The 23,640-nt window shown below is 29.8% G+C and overlaps 3 protein-coding genes across 6 annotated transcripts; 2 read left to right on the plus strand and 1 right to left on the minus strand.

Moving 5' to 3' along the window:
- The first annotated feature begins 3,256 nt into the window (after window positions 1-3,256).
- On the plus strand, window positions 3,257-11,534 carry LOC129914803 (interferon-inducible double-stranded RNA-dependent protein kinase activator A homolog). 3 transcript variants are annotated; one of them, XM_055994206.1, is made up of 5 exons: window positions 3,258-3,453; window positions 3,649-4,288; window positions 6,394-6,691; window positions 7,033-7,170; window positions 7,380-7,511. In XM_055994206.1, exons 2-5 carry the CDS (start codon window positions 3,666-3,668, stop codon window positions 7,386-7,388), a joined length of 1,068 nt encoding a protein of 355 aa, XP_055850181.1. In that variant the 5' UTR covers window positions 3,258-3,453; window positions 3,649-3,665; the 3' UTR covers window positions 7,389-7,511. The 3 variants fall into 3 exon arrangements, with proteins under 3 accessions (XP_055850180.1, XP_055850181.1, XP_055850179.1); XM_055994204.1 differs by lacking the exon at window positions 7,380-7,511 and adding an exon at window positions 9,073-11,534 and having other exon boundaries at window positions 3,259-3,453; XM_055994205.1 differs by lacking the exons at window positions 7,033-7,170; window positions 7,380-7,511 and adding an exon at window positions 9,073-11,534 and having other exon boundaries at window positions 3,257-3,453.
- A 250-nt stretch (window positions 11,535-11,784) lies between these two features.
- On the plus strand, window positions 11,785-13,101 carry LOC129915346 (malate dehydrogenase, mitochondrial-like). Its single transcript, XM_055994845.1, has 3 exons — window positions 11,785-12,100; window positions 12,175-12,508; window positions 12,562-13,101. Exons 1-3 carry the CDS (start codon window positions 11,834-11,836, stop codon window positions 13,002-13,004), a joined length of 1,044 nt encoding a protein of 347 aa, XP_055850820.1. The 5' UTR covers window positions 11,785-11,833; the 3' UTR covers window positions 13,005-13,101.
- A 1,555-nt stretch (window positions 13,102-14,656) lies between these two features.
- LOC129915345 (ovarian-specific serine/threonine-protein kinase Lok) lies at window positions 14,657-23,263 on the minus strand. Of its 2 annotated transcripts, none has more exons than XM_055994844.1 (6): window positions 22,891-23,263; window positions 22,559-22,716; window positions 16,386-16,494; window positions 16,052-16,308; window positions 15,574-15,989; window positions 14,657-15,500 (listed from the first exon to the last, which is right to left on the minus strand). In XM_055994844.1, the coding sequence occupies exons 1-6, from the start codon at window positions 23,027-23,029 to the stop codon at window positions 15,191-15,193; spliced, it is 1,389 nt and encodes a 462-aa protein (XP_055850819.1). In that variant the 5' UTR covers window positions 23,030-23,263; the 3' UTR covers window positions 14,657-15,190. The 2 variants fall into 2 exon arrangements, with proteins under 2 accessions (XP_055850819.1, XP_055850818.1); XM_055994843.1 differs by having other exon boundaries at window positions 22,837-23,230.
- Window positions 23,264-23,640: the final 377 nt, after the last annotated feature.

Genomic DNA, 23,640 nt, shown 5'->3' on the forward strand with positions numbered 1-23,640 from the left:
TTATCGAAAATTTTTAGCCGAGATAAAATGGATCCCATACAAATTATCGATAACTTGTATAAGAATTTTATCTCGGCTAAAATTTAGCGCGAGCAGCGTACCAGGCTTTAAGCCTGGTACGCTGCTCGCGCTAAATTTTAGCTGAGATACAATACAAGTTATCGATAACTTGTATGGGATCCATTTTATCTCCGCTAAAAATTTTCGATAATTTGTATGGGAGCTAAAATTTAGCGCGAGCAGCGTACCAGGCTTTAGTCAAAATTATCAAGGAATTTATAATACCTGTTACTTTTGATAAAATTCATCTTTGATACTTTCCGTTCAGGCGAATAATCTGTTAAAAACACAAACGCTCCTATAATACCTGTTATTCGGATCAAAATGATCTCCTTACTCAAAATTATCAAGGAATTTATAATACCTGTTACTTTTGATAAAATTCATCTTTGATACTTTCCGTTCAGGCGAATAATCTGTTAAAAACACAAACGCTCCTATAATACCTGTTATTCGGATCAAAATGATCTCCTTACTCAAAATTATCAAGGAATTTATAATACCTGTTACTTTTGATAAAATTCATCTTTGATACTTTCAGTTCAGGCAAATAATCTGTTAAAAACACAAACGCTCCTATAGTGTCTGTTATTCGGATCAAAATGATCTCCTTACTCAAAATTATCAAGGAATTTATAATACCTGTTTCTTTTGATAAAATTCATCTTTGATACTTTTAGTTCAGGCGAATAATCTGTTAAAAACACAAATGCTCATATAATACCTGTTACTCGGAAATTATCTGCTTAAGCCTGGTACGCTGCTCGCGCTAAATTTTAGCTCCCATACAAATTATCGAAAAATTTTATCCGAGATAAAATGGATCCCATACAAGTTATCGATAACTTGTATGGGAATTTTATCTCAGCTAAAATTTAGCGCGAGCAGCGTACCAGGCTTTACTCAAAATTATCAAGGAACTTATAATAATTTTTTTTTTTTGCTCTAAAACTTATTTTCTGATGTTTTTCTTGAATTTTTTTATTTGTATTTTTATTATTTTTAATTTGCTCTATTACCCGATGGTATTTTTTCGTTAACGTGTTCGCTTTTGAGATTGGAGACTTCAAAATTTTTTGTTTCGCTTCAGCTGCGTACTAGGCTTAAAGCTTAAGCCAAACACAACTCTGCTAATATTCTGAAAAACATTTAAACGCGGCTTAATTTTGGAGAGAATTTTGTATGCTAGCTTAAATTTAGTTCGTTCTGCGTACTTGGCTTTAATCAAGAATTTAGTTCATAATTGAGGAGTGACTCTTCAAAAGGGGATAAAATCACTTTCCACTTTTTTAAAACTAAGTATGTAGATCTCTTCTTTACATTCAAATGCTTTGCTTAGTTTAATCACCAAGTTAACACAAAAGACAGGCAAAATCTGAAAATCGTATGAAAAATCACAATTTATCATTTAGTTTTTTTTTTTCGATTTTTTGATATATCAGATTTCAGAAATGACAAAAAGTGTTTGTATCCGGTTTTGAAAAGTCGCTCCTCAATTTTTACCGGCGTTCCTTTGTGGGCATTTACTGCTTAAGCCTGGTACGCTGCTCGCGCTAAAATTTAGCTGAGATAAAATTCCCATACAAGTTATCGATAACTTGTATGGGATCCATTTTATCTCGGCTAAAAATTTTCGATATTTTGTATGGGAGCTAAAATTTAGCGCGAGCAGCGTACCAGGCTTTATATAATAAACTGCTCTCTGCTAGTACTTAAAGTTGCTTTCAGATACTTTTACTGTATTGAAAAAGTAGTTCAATAAATGTTTCCAAAGGAACGCAGCTATTTTATGATCTTGGTTTGTTTTTTTCACCAACTTAGAAATTAGAAAGAGAAAAGAAAAAGACAGTCTCAAAAAGAGCCCAATTTTGTTGATCCCGCCTTTATTTCTGTCAAATTAGAGCAATTAAAAAGTATCGTTATTTTACCGTTTGTCAACAGCATTCAGCACCTAAGCAACCAATAAGAAGATGAACTTTTTTAAAAGAGCTTCGCCAAATTTTTCAAAAAAGATAAGCACTTTAAACAACAAACCAGGATTGTTGTAATTTTTCATTTTGTATGTTTTATTTACCCTAGGATTCATATTTATTGATAACGAAAACCTAAGAGCCATAATCTTGTTTCTTTGAAAATGATGTCAAGAAGATATAGTAAATAGTAAACAGTCGGAAGAGGAGAAGAGTCAAAAAACTTGACTCTACCAAATATGTAAGTCATTCATCACTTTTTTAAAGCATAATACTAATCAAATCTCTTTAATAATTTCGTCGTTCTCCCCAATACCTGTTACTGTAAGAAATATTTCTATACCTGTTATTTTTGGTATAATTTTACATACGAAAAATGAGAAAATGTAAAATTAATACCAAAATTTCGTCGTTTTCCCCAATACCTGTTACTGTAAGAAATATTTCTATACCTGTTATTTTTGGTATAATTTTACATACGAAAAATGAGAAAATGTAAAATTAATACCAAAATTTCGTCGTTTTCCCCAAAACCTGTTACTGTAAGAAATATTTCTATACCTGTAATTTTGGGTATCCATAATTAATGGTTTCATTATATAATTACAGAAAAAAAACAATTTCAGGTTTTAGTTATATTTTGCATAAGATACGCATTTTATAACTACTTAAATTGCCACAATTTCAGATAATTTTCTGCTCTTATTAAATATCATTCTCAAAATAATGAGATTGCACTCTCGTTCTTTAGTGAAAATTGTATTACTAACTGTTATTTCAGTAACAGGTATTTATACCTGTTATTGGAAAGTAGCAATAACAGGTAGTAACGGTTATCCAAAAGTAGCAGTTAAGCCCATCCCTACTTGGCACTACTGTTTTTATCGAGAGAAAGTAAAATCTGGATAATTATCTGGATTTTTCAAAAATCTATACAGATAAAGTTTTTGTTGTTTTTAACACGTAAATTGTTTTGATTTAAAAAATCTCGATGTCGTTTTTTTGCACAAAATCTATATAGATAAACAAAAAAACACACCTTTTGTCTAAAATTTCGTTGTGCTATTTTTGTATGGAAAATTTCGTTTGGTTTCAGTAGTTGCGTACTAGACCTTAAAAAAATTAAAATTTTTAAAACAAAGTACACTGTGTTTCCACCCAAATCATATAAATGTCAAACAAAAAATTTTATCTACTACATTTTTATTTTACATGTCAAAAGTCAAATAAAAAAAAAAGCTCACACGAAAAGAAAAGTTAAATTTCCAAGCGCATTTCACTCGCTGTGGTTTGGTTTCCTACGGAAATTTTCTTTTTCGTTGCAAATTAAAATTGTTCATCGTTGGAAAAAAACAATTTGAAAGAAAGTCTAACCAATATTTAATAAAAAAAAAAACAAATTATTTATTCTCATTATAATCACGTAAGTAGTTTGAAATCTAGTTTATTCAAATGATTTTAATCCAAGAAGAGAAAATATGTATATAATTTTTTTTTGTCTTTTTGAAATTAATCGATTTTTCAATTAAAGTCCTTCAATTGATTTTTCTTCTCTTGCATTGCCTATATTTTATAATCATCTCCTCCCTCTTTTTTTTCTTGTCCTTGATTACTACAGTAAGTAAAAAAAAGGCAATGGCAAACTGCGAACATCCACCACCTAATAGCGGCTATGCTCCGCGTCGTCTCTACCAAAATCAAAATGGTACCGCTCCTCAACCTATTATTGGCACTGGTGGCAAAGATATGTCATCGCGTGACAATAATGAGCAAATACATGCTTCCCATCAGCAATCTCTTCCGCATCCAATCCAAGGTGGCCAAGCACCACCCAAATCGAGTCATGGTGGTGGTCATGGTGGTTCGGGAAAGTTCAATAAGAAAGATAAAACCGCAGAGGTTATTATGGGCATGGATAAGATGTCCATTGAGGAATCTTTAAAACTCCATGATTCTAATAATCTTGCCATGAAAACTCCTGTGTCAATTTTGCAAGAGTTGTTGAGTAGGCGTGGAATTACTCCAAGCTATGAATTGATTCAAATGGAAGGAGCAATTCATGAGCCCACTTTTAGGTATCGAGTGTCTTTTAATGACAAGGATGTTCCCTTTACTGCTATGGGCGCAGGACGCTCTAAGAAGGAAGCCAAGCACTCGGCAGCGCGTGCTTTGATTGACAAACTGACTGGAGTTCAGTTGCCAGAGAGTCAGGCAAATGATGTCGATGCCAATTCGAATTGTGGAGGCGGTGGTGGAGAGTAAGTTTTATCTTGACTTTAGGAGTAACTAAAGCAAATTATTAGGGAACCCTAATAATGATTTTGATTATCTTTTTTTCAAACGTCGGTAATTAAAAATACTTTAAAATAGTGATGGGAACTATAGAATAAATACTATCAAACTATCGATAGTTGTAAAATATTCATTCATTTGATAGTTTTAAATCATTCATTCATCTAGTTACTATTTTCATTCGAATAGTTTTTTCATTCGATAGTTTTTTATTCGATAGTTTTTCATTCGAATAGTTTTTTTCATTCGATAGTTTTCTCATTCGAATAGTTTAAACGATAGTTTCTTCATTCGAATAGTTTTCTTATACGATAGTTTCTTCATTCGAATAGTTTTCTTAAACGATAGTTTTTTCATTCAAATAGTTTTTTTATTCGATAGTTTATTCGATAGTTTTTATGCGATAGTTTATTTGATAGTTTATTCGATAGTTTTTGTTCGATAGTTTTATTCGATAGTTTTTATTCGAATGAATAAATGAATGAATGAATGAACTATTCGATAGTTCAAATCATTCACTTATTATCAAATCATTCGATAGTTCCCATCACTTCTTTAAAGTCTATTGGTTAAAAATTGCCGATGTTGCCACAATGTTTTTTAAAATTAATTTTTTTTTTGAACAAAGCCATTTTTTTGTTTGCTTAAATTTCATAAAATAAATACCAAAAGATTCTCTAGAAAAAAAATATATGGAAGTAAAAGACAATCTTCCATCGTTTAAGCGATAAATGCAATTTTCTCACAAACTGACTTCAAATACAAAAAAAAAAAAAAAATATTTTGAACACAACGGCAACACCTACAATATTTACATACACGTTTTTAAAAAGCCAGAATCTCTATTCTATCTGTAATATCTGTATCTGTAAAATAAAATCTATTAAAATTAATCAAGAGTTTTTGAAAGAATGGTCCTCAATTCAGAATTTTGGAAAAAAAACCGTTATTAAAAATTTGTAAATGACTTTTTTCAAACTTTTTCATATTAAAATATGAATTTATTTTGAAAAAAATTGCCCATAAATATTATCAGATGAATTCCCAAGAGGAAAAGAAAATATTTATTACAGTTTTGAAAAAAAAAAATTAAATTACCTCAATTTCATTGGAATTTTTGAATTTTCGCATTGAAATACGTTAACGTATACTCTGCTTTTTTCGCGTATCTTATGTTTGATTTCGTTTTTTTTTTATTACATTTTTTAATAAAAACTTAGATAAATATTAATTTTTGTTTGGGAAAAGAAAGTTCTATTATTCAGGATTTTCGATTATCCGTAATGAGCTCGGTCTCGACCATCACGGTTAATCGAGTTTCAACTGTAATTGATTTTCTCAAAGACTTTGGGCAAATAAGAACTTGAAAAAAAAAAATAAGTTTCAAAACTTCTATTAAAAAAAGTTCTTCAAAAATGAAATACTTTTTAATTTTTTTTCATAAACTGTAATACATATTGTCATTTCCTTTTATAATTTTAAATCATAACAAATGTGGCAAAAAAAAAAAATGGAAAAATAAATGCATTTTATGTTACGAAAAAAATTTAAAAACGACATGTTAAAATTTTTTCAATAATTTTTTTTTTTTTTCAAAAATCTGAGTTAAATTACCATTTTTTCAAAAACCCTTCATTCAATTTACTTAACTTTAATTTTACAAATATGAATAAGCTTCTTGGTTTTTAAAAATATATATTTAAATATTGTAGGTGTGTTCGAATATTTTTTTTGTGTTTGAAGTCAATTTGTGAGAATTTTTGATGGAAGATTGTCCTTCACTCCCATATAGTTGTTTTCCTTTAATTGCCAGACAATCTTTTGGCATTAGTAAATGTATGAAATTTAAACAAAATTTTTGAATTAAATTTAAAAAAATCAAAACGGCAACAAACGCAATTTTTAATCAATATACTTTAAAGTATTTTTAATTACCGACGTTTGAAAAAAAAACAAGATCGTCAAAATCAGAGCTGTTCGGCCGGGTTCCCTAATATTGCCATTTTTTGGACTTTAGTACTCTTCTAATATTTTCACAAAAGTTGTTTAAATTCACTGTTTTTTTTATTAGCACTAAAGGAGGATATTCTGAGAAAGTAATGGGCAATCCAATTGGATGGTTGCAAGAGATGTGCATGTCACGTCGTTGGCCACCACCAACTTACGAGACTGAAATGGAAGTTGGCTTGCCACATGAGCGTCTCTTTACCATTGCTTGCACCATTCTCAATTTCAGAGAAATGGGAAAGGGCAAGAGTAAGAAGATTGCTAAACGTTTTGCCGCAAGCAAAATGTGGCAACGTCTGCAGGAGAATCCCCTTGACAATGCTCAAGTAAATGACGCATTCCGGACCGGATTAGATGATGAGGTGAGTTTTTAATATTTTTTTTGGTAATAAAAATATTGTTACTCATAAGGTTTTTGTTTGCCTGTTTGGTTAGAAGAGAGGGTGTGTGTAGGAAGATTTGAGTCTGATTTAATTGATGACATAAATACGTTTAGTTTATATATTTTTGTTTGCTTCGTTAATGTGGGCGTTTTTGATTTCGCAATTTTTTGCAAAATAAAAATTTAGAAGAAGAAGAAAAAACACAACAGGCACACAAATTCTTTGTAAATAATTTTACCTTCTCTATCTTTATTATTGATATTATTATTTTATTATTTGAAAAAAAAAACTGTAATTTGTGTGTTTGTTTTTTTTTTTAGAATCGCAATTTTTCAAATTATTATGGTGATTTGAAAGATATGCAAGTGCCCACAATAACGATTCAACATAGTCATAAGGTATCTCAATTCCATAAATCATTGAAAAATGCAGCCGGAGAGAAATTAACTAAATTGCAGGTGAGTTTAATAGTTAATAAAGAGGGATTTAAACGAACATCAATGCTAGCCTGTTGTTTTTTTTATAGTCAGATAGATCAGAAGCAAATCATTGTGCAAGAAAAATCTTTAATAACTCGGCATAAAAGTATCTTAAGATTTAATTCAATTCCCAATCAAAAAAAAAAATTATGTGTCAGAATGTATAAAAACATTTTCAACTCTTATAGGTTCTGTAATTCAAAAGTCAAAAGTAAGACAAAAGTCTTAAGTATTATCGCTGATAGTACACGCATACAACAATAATATCTTGAATAAAACCTTAATTTAAAAATCAATCAAGTCAAGATTGATGAAAACATCCAATGGCAAGTAAAAATGTTTCCGTCCCAATAGATAGTTTTTGTCTCAAAAAAAAAAAAAAAAATCTGTACTGTTGACATTTTTCTAGTGAAATAACATTTAACCATTAACTGTACAATTTCTGTTACCGTAGAAAAAATCTAACCAACTAACATACTACTTAAAAAGCTATAAAATACATTTAAATGGAATTACACCATTTAAATGTATTCCACTACACAGTAGGAGTGAGACCTTTTATTTTGAATACCTTATATTTTTAAATAATAATAATAATAACAAATTCAGAATTTTGCCTGAGAGTTGTTAAATGTAAAATAGTCGTTATTTTGCTTTATAAATGATTTTTCAATGAAGCGAAGATGGTTATTAATTTCATTCAACATTCAATTGGTGCCAGACTCATTGCTGAATGCGTTTGCCCAATTTGGATTTCTTCTTTGTTCAATTTTCAAATTCATCAAACTTCAAAACATGATAGTCAATCCTTAATTTTCTGGAAATTGTGTGGTGGAAATTTGATTGGTAGAAAAATTCTTTATTTTTTCAACAAGTATAAACAAATGCTTTTTTTTAGATCAATTCATATAAGAATCTTCCTAGGTGGAGTTTTCTTTTATTGGAACAGCAGGGCAGGTACAAAGAAGATGTTGAAGAGCCAAGATTGTCTTTTTTCGGATTTTTTTTTGTAAACTCCATCTTTATTGATCAATCAATACGTTATAACTGTACCCGGATTTGTATGCCCTATAAAACACAAAATTTGCGCATTAAATATGCGCTCAAAATGACTAAGTACGCCATTAAAAATCCAAAATATATCTTCAAAAATCCGAAATATGCCCCAAAAATCCTAAATAGGCTGAAAAAAAATATTCAAAGAGTAAATGAAAAAAAAGTAAAATAAAAAATAATTGTTAGTACTGTTGATTTATCACTGGTAGCTATGTGTACCAAAAAAATTAATAAGTTTACATTTACTGAAAAGCAAGAATTCTAAGTAAAAAGTTTATTTTTTTTATAATTTGCTTTTTCACACAAAAATGTATTTTTACGTTTTTCATCGAATTTGTTTCTTGAAATGGTTTAATATTTCCATTTCTTTTTGTTCTAAAAATATAGGAGAATTTTATATGTATCATCATTTGACCACTGAAAGCTAATATGTATTTGTTCTTGTCGTAAGATATCATAAAAATTCAAAATGTCGTAACATTTTATTTGGGATAAGGTACAGTAAAAGTAGTCGTTATATTTTAGGAGTTGCCAAACAAATTCTTCCCATTAAAACTCAAACTTGGGCAGTATCTTGTAAAGACTGCGTTATTCTGCCATCTGATGAAAACTACAAACTGTGGCAACGTTTAAATTTGGAAGTTAAAAAAAAAATTGCAAAATCAAATTGAAGAAATAAATCAAGTGATTTAGATAATCCCAGTGAATAGTATGGCAGAATAGGGCTGATAGTCTGATATTATGTTGTTGGAAATAGTTCATGTTCAATCTCATACTTATACCATATTATTTACTTTTATATTCTGTAATTTTTTTTTCTTTCAGAAAACTTGCCTCAAGGCTCCTTCTCTCAATCATATTCAACTCCTGGCTGAAATTGCCCAAGAAAATCAATTTGAAGTCACTTATGTTGATATCGAAGAAAAAACAATATCAAATCAATGTCAGTGTTTGGTACAACTATCCACTTTACCAGTGGCTGTTTGTCATGGTTCGGGGGCTACTCTTAACGATGCTCAACGTCATGCAGCTCAAAATGCTTTGGAGTATTTGAAAATCATGACTAAAAAATGAATTAAAATCTTTTAATTAGAAGCGATTGGCAGCCAAAAAAAAATAGTAAATGGCCAATATAAACAACCTTAAACAAAAAAAAAAAAAACAAGAATGAAAAATTTAATTGCTAAAAACAAAAAAAAAATTGGGCCTTCTTTCCAACATGAACACAATTATTATCAATGGCATGTTTGGAAAGATGAAAAAAAAAAAAATACAAAAAACTTTTTGAATATTTTTTTTTGTTTAAGTTTCTTTTTGTTTGTTTTCTTTTTGAAAAAATATTTAATTTTCTTTATGTCCGCAATGGAAATCTGAGATGATTTTAAAATATATATTATTTCTTGCTTTTTGCAAATTATAATTAACAAATCAAACTTTTGCCATGAGTTTCTTTTTTTTAATTTTGTACACCTTAACACAGATGAGAATTACATATATTGTTTTGTTTAAATTTTATTTTCTTTGAATTTATACCATTTTTTTAAAAATATTATGACCTTAAGTTTATTGTAATTTTTCACATATAATTATTGATCGATATTTTTAGATTTTTAGAATTCTAAATTTTGTGTTAAACATTTTTGAAAGATAAAATTTTAATTTTTTGACCATGACCATTATTTATTGGTATAAGATTTATTAACTTTTATTCAGGGGTGCTAGTACGTAACTTTGTACCGTCGAGTTAACTCGATACCATCGAGCAGTGGCAGAACCTATTTTGGATCAATCGATCATTTTCGATCGATCATATTCTATTGAACCAAATTAGATGCCAATACTCGATTTTATCGGCTTCACTCGATTGTATCAAGTTACGTGCCGGAACCCCAGTACAAGTCAAGCTGCATACACAAATATTGGGAAACAAAATTTATTCCAAGATTTATACCAATCTATATATTTTGAATACCATATATTTTTATAACTCATGGCAAAATTTAGAAGAAACAGAATCTTATACCTACTTATGTATATAAATGCATATAAACAAAAAAAAATGTCTCAGAGTTTCATTAAACTATAAATAAAATTAAAAAAATAATAATAACAATAATCAATAATGGAATTTCAACTAAATACATAAATAACTGGTATAAAATATAATATTTAATGTGTGTGTTTTAAAAATAATAAAACAAGAAAAAAAAAATAATATCGATATCCATTCTTCTAACTTAGAGGCTTTCACATATAAAAACAAAATAAAAATCTTTTCTTCTATAATCATCCATTTGCATTAAATTAAATGTAAGTAAATTAAAAAATGTCGAAAAAATTTACACAAATAAAAAGTAAATAAAAAAATACACGTAAATTAATAATATTAAAAAAAAAAAAAACGGTATTAAGGGATTTATATTTTAAATTGTTAGTTATTTATGTAACTAGTTTTAAATTAACAATTACAATAATAGAAATAATATAAAGAAAAAAAAAAGACAAACAAAAGGAAATTCATTTGAAAGAAAAAAACAAAAAACTAACATCCGTAGTTGCAGTCTATGGGTAAATGTTAAAAATTGTACAAGCTATACTTTGCATAGAGCTAATGAAGTTTTCCAACTTATTGTTTTAAACTCGAAAAAAAATAATTTATTTTGTTTGTATACCTATTTGTTGTCGTCTTTTTAGAACTGCAAACAAAAACTAACTTAACTTACTTACTCGTCTAATATCAAGTAAATTTGGAATTTATTAAAATTACAACTTTTAGACTTGAAAAAATACATATTTAGAACTGTTTAGAACAAAAACAAACAAACAATTATTCACGGAAAATAACTTAAATTAAAACAAAAAAAAGTAAAAATAAAAATATTGTAATCTAGGTGAAATAATAAAGGAAAATGATACATTATTTTAGTGCAAAGTGTAGAGGTTGTAATTGAAAAAAAAAACTTATAAGAAAAACAACAACAAAATTGTAATTTTTCTAACTCCTACTTAAATTGGGGTTGGAATAGTTAAAATTATAATAAAATCGTATCCTTAAAACCTTTATAATATCACATTAAAAAATTCAAGTTAGATTTTAAGCTTGTTGCATTTTATGAATTTCCATTTAAATTTTCGTTTTTTTTTTTTTTAATTATTCATGTAATTTTTTTCTTTAAACAAATAATCGAAAAATTGAATAGAAATTTTCGATGCAACATCATAAAAATATAAATTAAATTTTTGTGTGGTTTTAAATATTGTAATCAATAAAATAAATATGCAAAAGATGAACTTGTTTTTGTAAAAGATAAATAATAGCCGTGTTTTTCGTGAGATTCGATGTCAGAAGCATCCATTCAAAAAGAGCTTTGAAATGAGATTGTCTATTTGAATCGTTGGTTCGAGTGCCCTTTGAAATGGGTTTGAGGATCTTTTTTCATCTAAGCTCCTCTCAATCTTTTAAAAGTTTATTTTTCACTTCACTCTGTTTTATTTAACTTTAAATTTGCTTACTTTGAAAAAAAAAAATATTCAAAAAAATCAAAAATAAACTTCATTTAGAAAAACCAATCATTACTCGTAAATAATGAACAGTTTGATTCGAAAATGTGTTCGAAACTTCTCATTAATAGCAACAAATTCTCGCAAATGTAAAATTACCATATGTGGGGCAGCTGGAAATCTTGGACGTATAATATCGTATTGTTTGAAAATCTCTCCATTTGACATTCATTTGAGTCTCTTCGATACATCAACAGAAATCAAACAAATTGCCGATCAATTACGTTTGATAAATACACCCAATTCACTAGAAGAACATGTTGGACCATTGAAATTGAGACAATCTTTAAAGGTTTATTTCTTTCTGCCTTCGATTTATATAGTTGAATAGAGTTAAGTAAAGTAAATTTCATTAATTTTTATTAGGACTCAGATATAGTTGCTGTTGTGGCCAGATCAAAGCCAAATCCAAACAAAACCTTTGTTCCTGATACATTTGAAATGAATTTTCCACTTGTTGCCAACATTGCTCGCTGTTGCATGGAAATATGTCCCGAAGCCATTCTAGCGATTTCAACAAATCCTTTAAATTCAATAATTCCTGGTATTAATGAATTGTTCACTCTGCAGGGCTATCAACATTCGCATAAGATTCTAGGAATCACAGCAATGGACCTGATGCAGGCTGGTGTTGTATATGCAGAAGCTTTAAATATTGAACCGGTTGATGTGTTCATACCATTGACCGGAGGAACAACTGGTAAAGCAATAATATTCCTTATAGAGTTTAAAAATAAAAACATTTATTCCTAGCTGACACCATTGCTCCGATATTTTCTCAAGCTGCTGTCTCTGAAGAAGAGCATCCTGAAGAACTTTCTGTCATCGACTCTGAACGACTTCATAATCGTTTTCTAGTCAAAAAGAAACAAGCAAATGCAGCCGAATTTGCAACTGGTTATGCTATAAGTCAGTTTATAGAATCAATAGTGAGAGCACTCAATGGGGAACGTGATGTTGTAGAAACGGCTTTTGTTGCTGCTCCCAATGAAGCACCAGCTAGGTATTTAATTTCGATGGTTGATTTAGATCAACATGGTATTGAAACGGTTTACGGACCACCGAAGAGCATTAATCGCTTTGAAAAGAAACTTCTCTATCCGGCTCTTTTGAATTTACAAAGGGATATTATTCAAGCGGAGCAACATGCTCAAACTTTGGTTAGAAATGGCATTGAATTGCGAATGATGAAGTAAATTTATAATATGTAGTTTGTTAACATGAACGATTACTTTTATTTTGTTAATATATTTTTATAATATATTGAGAATAAATTGTTCATTTGAAAAAGAACTACAATTTAGTATCAAACAAAACATACTAAGATGCGTTAATTTGAAAAAAGTTAATTATAACAAGATTGAAGTAAAGTACAACCAAGAAATCGAATTGATAACCGAAGTTTAACACTTTTAAAAAGTACCTTACCGTAAAACGATCCTTTTTAAGAGCTTGAAATTTCAGCTTACGCTTCATTTAATATGTAAACCTTATAAAATCGCAATGAGCTTTATCTATAACTTTTGGAGTTTGAACGTAAACGGCAATTGTGGCGTATGTGGATATGTGTAACATTTTACTTCTATTGAAAAACATCGATTATGGGCCGTTTCAAATCAAAGGTCCCATGGAAAATTGATCAAAAATAAAAAAAAAACTCAATCGCTTACTGGAAGGAAGCATTTATGATAAAATAATAAAGAACAGTTTTAACTAATTGATCCGTCTGTAAGACTCGCTGGCTTAGCCTCAGAAAGCTGAGGCAAGTCTCCCGGGCTGGCATCACTCCATATCCGCGGGCAATACAAAAAAGCATACAATTATTTAATTACACTGGTCAACAAAATTGAGCTTTTTTTTTGCCACAAGAACCAAGATATACTTTTCTAGAGGTTTTTGATGTGCTGAACTCGATCTGAAGTCAGAAAAATTTGATTGGCCTCCGTTTTTGAGATATTACCGTTATAAAATGCTAAAAAACTTCATTCTGACTTCAGATTCGAGTTCAGCACATCAAAAACATATAGAAAAGTATATTTTGGTTTTTGTGGCAAAAACCTTGTTGACCAGTGTTATTTATCATTTGAAGGCAGTTGGGATAATTTTAGCGAAGATATTGTTATAGGCCTGGGTGAAGATGCATCAGAAATATCGAATTTTTATGATAGTAAGAAATAAAACTATATACGATTTGTTAAAACGACAGCACGAAATCATATATCATGTCATGCCCTATTTTTATCTACATAGGGTCGATTTTCTTACGAGTCCTTAACTTGGCCTATACTGCCCATAATCTCGTAAAGGCCCTAACTACATTTTTCTTACTTCTGAGTTATAGAGGGAAACAGTAAATCTAATATCGCAATTTGCATATAAAAATGAAGAAAATCAAAAGTACATTTTGAATTTTCTGACGTATTTGAAGACCTAGGCTAAAATAATAAATGAGGATAAATCAGAGACAATGCCCTAACTCCAAATATCCAAAAAAATCTAAATCGAAAATTTTGTAGTTAGGGCCTTTACGAGATTATGGGCAGTATAGTATCCATATCTCAAGTAAAACTTGGGTGTTATGTCGTTCCGTCGAACTAAACGAAAAACAACAAGTGTGAATTATGGTCCGATGATGCAAATTAGATGTGCAAAGCAGGGGCTTTTTGAAATTAAAAAAAAACTCCATTTAATCGAAACCCTGAATGATAAGAGACGAACAAATTACCAAATGTTGAGATTATATGGTCTTTCACCACTTTTGAAGTAATTGTCTTCCCTTTAATTTGGATGGAATCTGAAGATTTAACATAGAAGATAGGACAAATTATAAAAATAAACAATACAAAAATATGAGTATATATTATTATTATTTTATTACGAAAAAACGTTTTTTTTTTATTATAAAAATAAAAGTTGAATTGATCAACACAAAATCAATTATTAATAAGATACAATGCAATATGCATTAACGAGACATTTTGTTTTGTTTTCTTCTTTTTCTTCTCAATACTTCAAAGGCCATCAAAATACAAATAACAAAAAAAAAAAAAGATTATAAATTATAACCTATGAATTTACATAAAAAAATCACATTCATTTTAGATATATACGAGTTTATAGATTGTTCTCGTTTTGTTTTCTAATTTTTAAGGCAGCAGAATATAAGAAAAAATTCTTTTCTGCTTTGTTTTTAATGGCACTCTAATTACAACTCCTATCCATTGCTTACTGCTAATTTATTTTAGTTAAAAAATATAAAACAGTAACAAAGGATATTTTTATAAATGATTGTTTTTTTTTTGTACAAAATCGGGATGCTTCACAAGGCTACAAACAACGACAGATAAAAAAATTGAAAAATAAACTTCTTATTATAACAGATTTATCGTCTAGCACGTTTTTGTGGTGGTTCCAAGAAATTCTCATCATCCGACATTTCAGCCACTTTATCGACCTTCATTAAAACCTTAGCTTTAGAGATGACAACTTGATCTCGCAGCCAACTATGGTTTAAAACATAATCAATTGAAGGTCGAGTATTAGGATCAACTGTCAGCATGTCTGTGATGAGTGATTTGGCACGTTGGGGGACGGTCTTCCAAGCTGGATGACTGAATTTAAATTTTCCCTTTTTTATTTGATCAATAGCTGGAGAACCATAATCATCATGGAATGGAAGTGTACCACTTAAGCTGAAGTAAAATAAAATAAAAAAAAAACAAGCATAAGAAAAAGAAAACTCGGTTTAACAAATAATACACTCACCATGTGAAAAGCACAACGCCCAAACTCCAAATATCAACTTTTTTGGTATAAGCACCACGTCCCTGAGTGAGTAATACTTCCGGAGCAACATACTGTGGAGTACCGCATAAAGTCCTCATAACAGAGTTCTTCTGAACGAACTTGCTGAGACCAAAGTCAGAAACTTTTAAAAGAGTTTCTTCGTCGGCGGACTCTAGCAACACATTGTCTGGCTTGAGATCACGGTGAGTGATGCCTTTGTCATGCAAATACTTGACTGCGTGGCACATTTGATAAAAGAATAGCTTTGAGATATGATCGTTTAGTCGTTTCTTTGTTGTAATTCTCTTGAGTAGATCACCACCTTTCATAAATTCTAAAACCATGTAAACCGAATCGGGTTTGTCTACAATGTCATGCATTTTTATAACGCAAGGCTATGATAAACAAAAATCAAAATTAAACATAAAAAAGACTGATTACAAAATAAAATACATACATGTTCCAATGCTTTCATGATCTTAGCTTCATTCATAACCCTTTCGGGATCGTTGAGATTATTGACTTTGGTGCTTTCAGCTAACATGTTTTTCATAACATGTTTCATGGCATATTTAATGCATGTACGACGATCGTACACAAGTCTTACAATTCCACACGCACCAAAGCCTAGTTTTTTACTTACATAGTAAGAAGATGTGATTTCTTTGGGCAGATCTTGACCTTCATTTAAATTAGAGTCTTTAAACACAAATGCTATCAAAGTAAAAAAAAAAGAAAAGATGATGATAATGAATAAAGGGTCTACGAGGGTACAATCAAAATAAACTTACCTTGGCAATTTGGATGTGATAAGGCAATAACATCATCATTCTGAAGGATTCTACACTTATGTGTTCCAATCAGTTCACCATTAACGAAAGTCCCGTTACGGGAAAAATCCTGTAGATAAATTATAATAATGATTTTTTTTTAAATGAAACTTTAATTTTACTGACGATTTCCACTAGAAATAATAAGCCAACATAAACTCATATGGGCACTGGTCTCAATAGAAGAGGAATCGATGATTTAAGGACTTCCTAACAAATATAGAGCTTAGCTATCAAAGAGTAGGTTTGACTAGATGGATGTTTTCAGGATTTGGGAAATCGATATAGCATCATTTGTTTCGAAGTATTTTATTGGGGAATTCTCACTTTACCAAAATTATTAACACTTTATCTGATTCTGAACCTATTGATCTTAGTCCGCAAGAGATTATGGACAGTTATAAGTACCTAGGACTAATAACATCTCATGAACAACATGGTTTTTCTAAAAAGAAATCTATACCTCCCAATGACCACTCTAACTATATACAAATATGGATATGGAGAGATGTGTAATGCTTTTTATAGTTTTTTTTCTTTTTCTTTGAGTTTATTTTTATATAAAGGGATCGATATATATTTGCACTTGTATATTTCAAGACTATCTTCCTAGTGGACAGAAATAGCACATATTTTTTTACGAATAAACCCAACGTATCACAGCACATTATCATTATATGACAACTCATCGTGGACATCCCATCAAGAGACAGGTCATAAGTTTCGATTGTAACAAATTTATTTTTATTTCAATTTATATGAATACTTTCCTTTTAGTAAGGGGCATTTTCTGACGGTTTTCATTTTTATTTTTCTTAAAAATTGTTTCATTTTTTGATAAATGTTCACAGTTCATCTGTCCTTTGCTTTATTGTCCATGATTACTGGTTCCATGATTAGCTGTGGCGTGATTAGTTGAGTTCGAACCATTTTTCGGCGTTCAAAAATTTTATAAGAAAATGCATTTCTTTTATGGCTACTACATATTTAATTAACTAGTGTTTTTCAAAAAATGCGCATAAAAGTTCATTAAGTGCCATTCATATGAGCTGCGACCTGCGTCTGCGAATAATTCTTTTAAAGCTTTTTGTAAAGCAAATATCAACTTATTCTTATTTGAATTGTTTAAAAAAGTGAATAAGTGATCATATTTACATATTTAAATATAAAATGTTGCTTAAAACTAGATAAAACTACATAAAAACACAGATTTTAATATTTTCTATGCAACCAACAACTGCTACCTGCGAACATTTAAATGTAAATAAGCAGTCCACAGATACAAAACGCATTTCACAAAGCTGCGAACAAATAGTTCGCTCGAATGTAAACACACTTTAACATATATGAATGAAATGTCAAATTCATCGAACGTTCGTAAATCGCAGACGCAGTTTGTGTCTCCATATGAATGGGACTTTAAAGTGCGTTAAAAAAGAAGAATTGATCTTCACAGTCAAGGAAAAAATCCTTCTCAAATAGCTCCAATTTTGAATTTGTCTCGTAAATGGTAGGTAAAGCCTTTTACTTCATACTAACAATATAATTTTATAGTATATCTATTACTTTCGAGTGGAAAGCTCCTGTAGCTAGTGCTCTTTCTTCTTTTTTAACATTAAATTTGTAATTTCTTGTTAATAAATAATAATAATGATAATAAAAATTGAATTGAAATGAATATTTTCAAACTACTAATTCTGTGAAGCTTCATGTTCTGAAATAAAAATTATAATTTTCAAGTTTACTACAGGTCCGAGATAAATTCAAGTTTTGTAGCTCTATACCAGAGTGGGCCGAAATACTTTTTTTTTTCAAATTTTAAATCGTAATAGAGCGGAAAAATTGTGAATAGTGAAGACTAAGAAGGGCTTAAGAAATGATCAAAATCGGTCCATATCTTCTACACCCTAACATCTTATTTTTTGAATAACCTCTTATATGAGCTTAACATTTAGTAGAAAAAAATTGTTCAAATTGGTTCGAAATTTGTGGAAATATAGCAAAAATCATGTTTTTAAGAATTTTTTTCATTTTTTATAGATTATTTGGTAAATTATTAATTTTACCAAGTAATAAGTAAAAATGAACTTGATGCAATCAGTGAACGTCATGAACTTGCTGAAGATTTAAAAATCTATTGGCTCTAGAAGACTTTGGATTATTTATCATTTTCCTCGCCGCACAGTGTGCAATTTTGCCAATCTGGCGGAATTAAATTCGTGGTTCCAAGTACACTTAATTTTTGTTATGAAAACCAGTTTAATTATGTTAAATATGTATGTATTTCTACAAGTGCTTTATTGATTTTCAAATATATGTATATCTAATTATAAATTATATATCGTCTCGTTTCTGCCTGAACCACGTATCTACAAAGCAAATTTTGTTCAGTTCTTAAAATAAATATACATTTTTCTCAAAATTTAAAACATGAATTGAACAAAGGGAAATCAGGTTTTGATTTAGACATATTGATTGAGTTGATTCTACAATTAAACCTTTGTACCTATTCTTTCTGTAAGTTTTAGAGCAATGTTTGACATAAAATAAAATCTTTTAAAAAAATGTACTTACGAGATTCAAGCAGAAACGGGACGATATGTGGTATCCGAGTACATACATTTGTATGTACAATAACACGGTGTTACAAAAATGAGGTTTCAAAATATACGCGGGCGGAGACCTATCAGGTTTTGTAGAGCTAATCGCACTGATTACGAAACGGTATTTGAAAATCCCCTAACACCCCCAAAATCTGAAGTTACGGGCAAAAAACGGTTTTTTGGACCTTCACCCATTGAAAAAATTCTAGCTTCGACAATTTTTTACCCATTTTCGATTTTTTTACAGTTTCTGATAGAAGATAAATATACCTTTACAACAATGTATAAAACATGTAATTCGGTTAAACCACTTAGAATTTATAAGCTGTCAAAGTTCAAAAATTCCATTTTTTTCGTTATTTGCCCAACTTCGGCATCAATTTAAAGTATATGTTTTCAAAACAACATGCTATTTAAAAAATATATTCATAAACAATATCTATTTCCCAATCAATCGAGGTATTTTTTATGAAAATCACTCCAAAATTGGCTGAGAAAAAATTTTTTTCGATTTCAACCCAGATACAGAAATTCGAACTTTTAGGTATAGAACAAAAATGTTGTTTCGGCACGTAGTAGGATAACCTGGGCGCCAGGATTTGATAACGGATTTTTATCAAATCCTAAATTATTAAAAAACAACGGCAACACTTACAGTAATAAATGATACCATTTCCGAAAGGAAAAATTGTACATTTGATTCTTATTTTTAAATCAATATAATATAAAATTTTTTTTGAAATAATCGATTTCAAAGTTAAAAATAGGCGAACAAATTTTTTTAAAAACTCATTTAATACTATTTTTGTCCAGACTGTGAATTTTAGTAAACAAATTACTTACACAGAAAACTGCCTCAATTGATTCCTTATCGAACAGTGAAAACTATATGTTTCTATGTCTTCTAGTTTTTGAGAAAATTGAAAAATTATTTTATCAGATTTTTCTTTTTTCAAAATATTTTTTGTTTTTATTTGTTTTTATTTTTCAATTTTCTCGAAAACTAGAAGACATAGAAACATATAGTTTTCACTGTTCGATAAGGAATCAATTGAGGCAGTTTTGTGTGTTAAAATTTTTTTATTAAAATTCACAGTCTGGACAAAAATAGTATTAAATGAGTTTTAAAAAATTTTTTTTCGCCTATTTTTAACTTTGAAATCGATTATTTCAAAAACTATTGGTTATATTATATTGATGAATTAGAATCAAATGTACAATTTTTCCTTTCGGAAATGGTATCATTTATTACTGTAAATGTTGCCGTTGTTTTTTAATAATTTTTTTTTTATTTTGGTAATTTTTTTTTAGAAAACTGCCCCTCCCACCTAAACGGGGGGAGATAGACCCCCCTTCCAAAGAAAAAAAATGTTTGTATTGAGCTACTCTACAAAAACCCGTTATCAAATCCTGGCGCCCAGGTTATCCTACTACGTGCCGAAACAACATTTTTGTTCTATACCTAAAAGTTCGAATTTCTGTATCTGGGTTGAAATCGAAAAAAATTTTTTTCTCAGCCAATTTTGGAGTGATTTTCATAAAAAATACCTCGATTGATTGGGAAATAGATATTGTTTATGAATATATTTTTTAAATAGCATGTTGTTTTGAAAACATATACTTTAAATTGATGCCGAAGTTGGGCAAATGACGAAAAAAATGGAATTTTTGAACTTCGACAGCTTATAAATTCTAAGTGGTTTAACCGAGTTACATGTTTTATACATTGTTGAAAAGGTATATTTATCTTCTATCAGAAACTGTAAAAAAATCGAAAATGTGTAAAAAATTGTCGAAGCTAGAATTTTTTCAATGGGTGAAGGTCCAAAAAACCGTTTTTTGCCCGTAACTTCAGATTTTGGGGGTGTTAGGGGATTTTCAAATACCGTTTCGTATTCAGTGCGACTAGCTCTACAAAACCTGATAGGTCTCCGCCCGCGTATATTTTGAGTGTTACACCGTATAATAGATGGGGAAGAGCCGACATCGAACCAATGATTTTGGGAGTCGTTTCTTAAAACTATCTACATCTCGAAAACGAAGCGAGATATCGACAAATTTTATTTAGGGTGAAATTCATAGTCGTTACTCGAGTTAAGATTTTTCTCAACTTGATCGTTGACTTGAGAAAATATTTTTCTCAATCAAACTCACAATGAAATTTGACTGATTTGATTAAACTGTCATCTAAAATAAATATTTTTTTAAATATTCGCTATCATTTTTTTCCTTTAATGTTAAATACTGTTAAATCGCGTCAAACACAAAATCAAATCGATACCGAATTATTAAAAAAAAATACATTTTTAGATGAGAGTTTACGTAAATTAGTCAATTTTTTTGTGAGTTTGATTGAGAAAAATATTTTCTCAAGTCAATGCTCAAGTTGAGAAAAATCTTAACTTGAGTAACGACTATGAATACCGCTCTTATATTATCATGAAGAATATAAAAAAGTTTTGCGATTTGCGATTCACAAAAATGTGATTTACGATTTAAAAAAAAACATCGAAAATACATTTTTGCCCTATGACCCTGAACAAAAAAAAAAAATATTGTATGGGGGCCGCAGCTATTCACAAAAATCCTTAACGAATAAATAGAATTTTGAGCGAAGTTCTAAGCACCATTATAAGATGGAAGACTCGAAATTTTAATAAAGTTCCATTTGATAATATGTAAAATTGCACACTGTGCGCCGCTAAGTGGTACGAAAAAGCTTACAACTTTTTTTTTGTATTCAAATCGCATTTTAAAAAATCCATTTCATTTTTCATCTACAACTGATTTTTAGAAGACCAATCAAAAATTATAATAGCTTCAGATTCTATTCAGTCTCAAGGAATAAAACAAAAATAAACAAAAAGCTTATCTATAAAGACATATTGCCTTCTTAGCATTTAAGTTTATAGACATACGCAAGTCATTAGAGAAACGAAAAGGGACCCAACAAATCGTAAACGACACAAAAAAAAAAGTATCACTGCCTTATCGCACTTTTAAATCCTACATCGTTTCCAACGATACATTTATTTTTAGATACTGAATGTGTTTTGTTTACCATCGCAAAATTGCTGAAATGATAAAAACTAACTAAAGTGAATACCCCCTGACTTAGAAAATGTATATGTATATCGTTCTTTTGCTATCCTTGACTATTGTTCCAAAAGCCTAACTCATATGTTTCTTTCCAAACTACCTGACTTAATTTTGGTCTCATATTACGCATTCATCTATAATAAATCATTAAAAATAGACAAATAATCCCTCCTTTCCGTTCATTCTCCTTTTTCATTGAGTCAAACAAAACACACACCTGCCCTTTCCCTTGTCCCTAATCCCTATACTCTCATTATCTACATTCACACTCATCATAATTCAATGGTATCTTTTCTTATCCCCAGAGTTCAATATCATGAATTCCAATCACATGGTTGTGTTTATTTTGTTTTGAATTCAAGTTCCCAATTAAAAAGACCAACAAAAAAAAACAAACAAAAAAGAAACAAAAGAATCTTCAAATTTGCTTACCTGAATATAAACTGGCTTCGAGAGATCACAATTCTCGCGTCTAATTTGAAAATGAACTTTCGATATGCGACATAACATCTTTTCAGGTAGTTCTTTGAGCGTCAAAGCCAAATCGTTGCCTTCTCCGCGACCAGCTGCGAATTTTTCATGACACAAATCTAAGGAATATGGCAAACAAAAGAACAATATCAAATATAGATCATTTTTTCTTCTACAAATCGCAACAAAAAAAAAAGGACAAAACCATGAGGAAGACAAGAAAAACAACGACTTTTTACCAACATAAGGAGGAGACGAATTTGTTATAAGGATTTTATGTTTAACTCTCGTACCCAAAGTTTTAACTTTGATATTTTTGCCATAAAGTCTGCCCCAAACTACATTCTCGATGGGTTGCGATTCGAGTTGAGTCCACAAGTTGGATGCCTGAGATTGGGTGGCTCCTTGTGTGTCTGGATTTTCACGAGCCATTTTATATAGAGTTTAGTTATGTTGTATTTGTTTGATTGGAATGTATTTGTTTTTGTGATGGAAATGAAAAAGTTTTTAGATATTTTGCCGTAATTCCATTAAATTTTTATTTTATAATTGGATTCGACATTAAAAATAATGTAGACAAGACGAAGGGGATAACTGATTTTTTTTTTTTTTTTTCGATATAAAAACGCAACACACAAGCTGCAGAGCCCACACACAAGACGAGATTATCCTCCGTTCACTTTTTATTGTGTGTGTTTGTGTTTCTTTTCGTTTATTTTTTTGTTTCTCATTTCAACTGTCAAAATTTTTGTTGAGAAATGGCGGTTTTTTTTGCATTTTTGTTTTTGGTTTTTTGTAGTGTGGTGAATTTTTTAAATTCAGGCTGACAGGGATGTTTGATGAAATTTGTTTGAAACTTCAGAATGTAGAGGGCGTTGTACATTGTGCGAAAAAAATTGAGAACATAGACCACTTCTTGGTGGCACACAACCTTACAGGATATAATATATGGAGTGCTTGTTCCTATACCTAATACATTGTAACGCCATATGTATGGATAGGGGTCGCTGCCTTCGTTTTTCAGTGTGAGTCCGGTTCCGCAG

This window comes from Episyrphus balteatus, chromosome 3, assembly GCF_945859705.1.
Source record: "Episyrphus balteatus chromosome 3, idEpiBalt1.1, whole genome shotgun sequence".
In the NCBI taxonomy this organism is placed as follows: domain Eukaryota; kingdom Metazoa; phylum Arthropoda; class Insecta; order Diptera; family Syrphidae; genus Episyrphus; species Episyrphus balteatus.

Bases quoted from the DNA above. Each gene is read 5' to 3' on its own strand.
- LOC129914803 (XM_055994204.1), top strand. From the start codon at position 3,666: ATGGCAAACTGCGAACATCCACCACCTAATAGCGGCTATGCTCCGCGT. The intron at 4,289-6,393 runs GTAAGTTTTATC...TTTTTTTATTAG, and splicing joins TGTGGAGGCGGTGGTGGAGA to CACTAAAGGAGGATATTCTG. The intron at 7,171-9,072 runs GTGAGTTTAATA...TTTTTCTTTCAG, and splicing joins AGAAATTAACTAAATTGCAG to AAAACTTGCCTCAAGGCTCC.
- LOC129915346 (XM_055994845.1), top strand. From the start codon at position 11,834: ATGAACAGTTTGATTCGAAAATGTGTTCGAAACTTCTCATTAATAGCA. The intron at 12,101-12,174 runs GTTTATTTCTTT...AATTTTTATTAG, and splicing joins AATTGAGACAATCTTTAAAG to GACTCAGATATAGTTGCTGT. The intron at 12,509-12,561 runs GTAAAGCAATAA...ATTTATTCCTAG, and splicing joins ATTGACCGGAGGAACAACTG to CTGACACCATTGCTCCGATA.
- LOC129915345 (XM_055994843.1), bottom strand. From the start codon at position 23,029: ATGGCTCGTGAAAATCCAGACACACAAGGAGCCACCCAATCTCAGGCA. The intron at 16,495-22,558 runs GTAAGCAAATTT...ATTTATCTACAG, and splicing joins CGAAGCCAGTTTATATTCAG to GATTTTTCCCGTAACGGGAC. The intron at 15,501-15,573 runs GTGAGTGTATTA...ATTTTACTTCAG, and splicing joins GGCGTTGTGCTTTTCACATG to CTTAAGTGGTACACTTCCAT.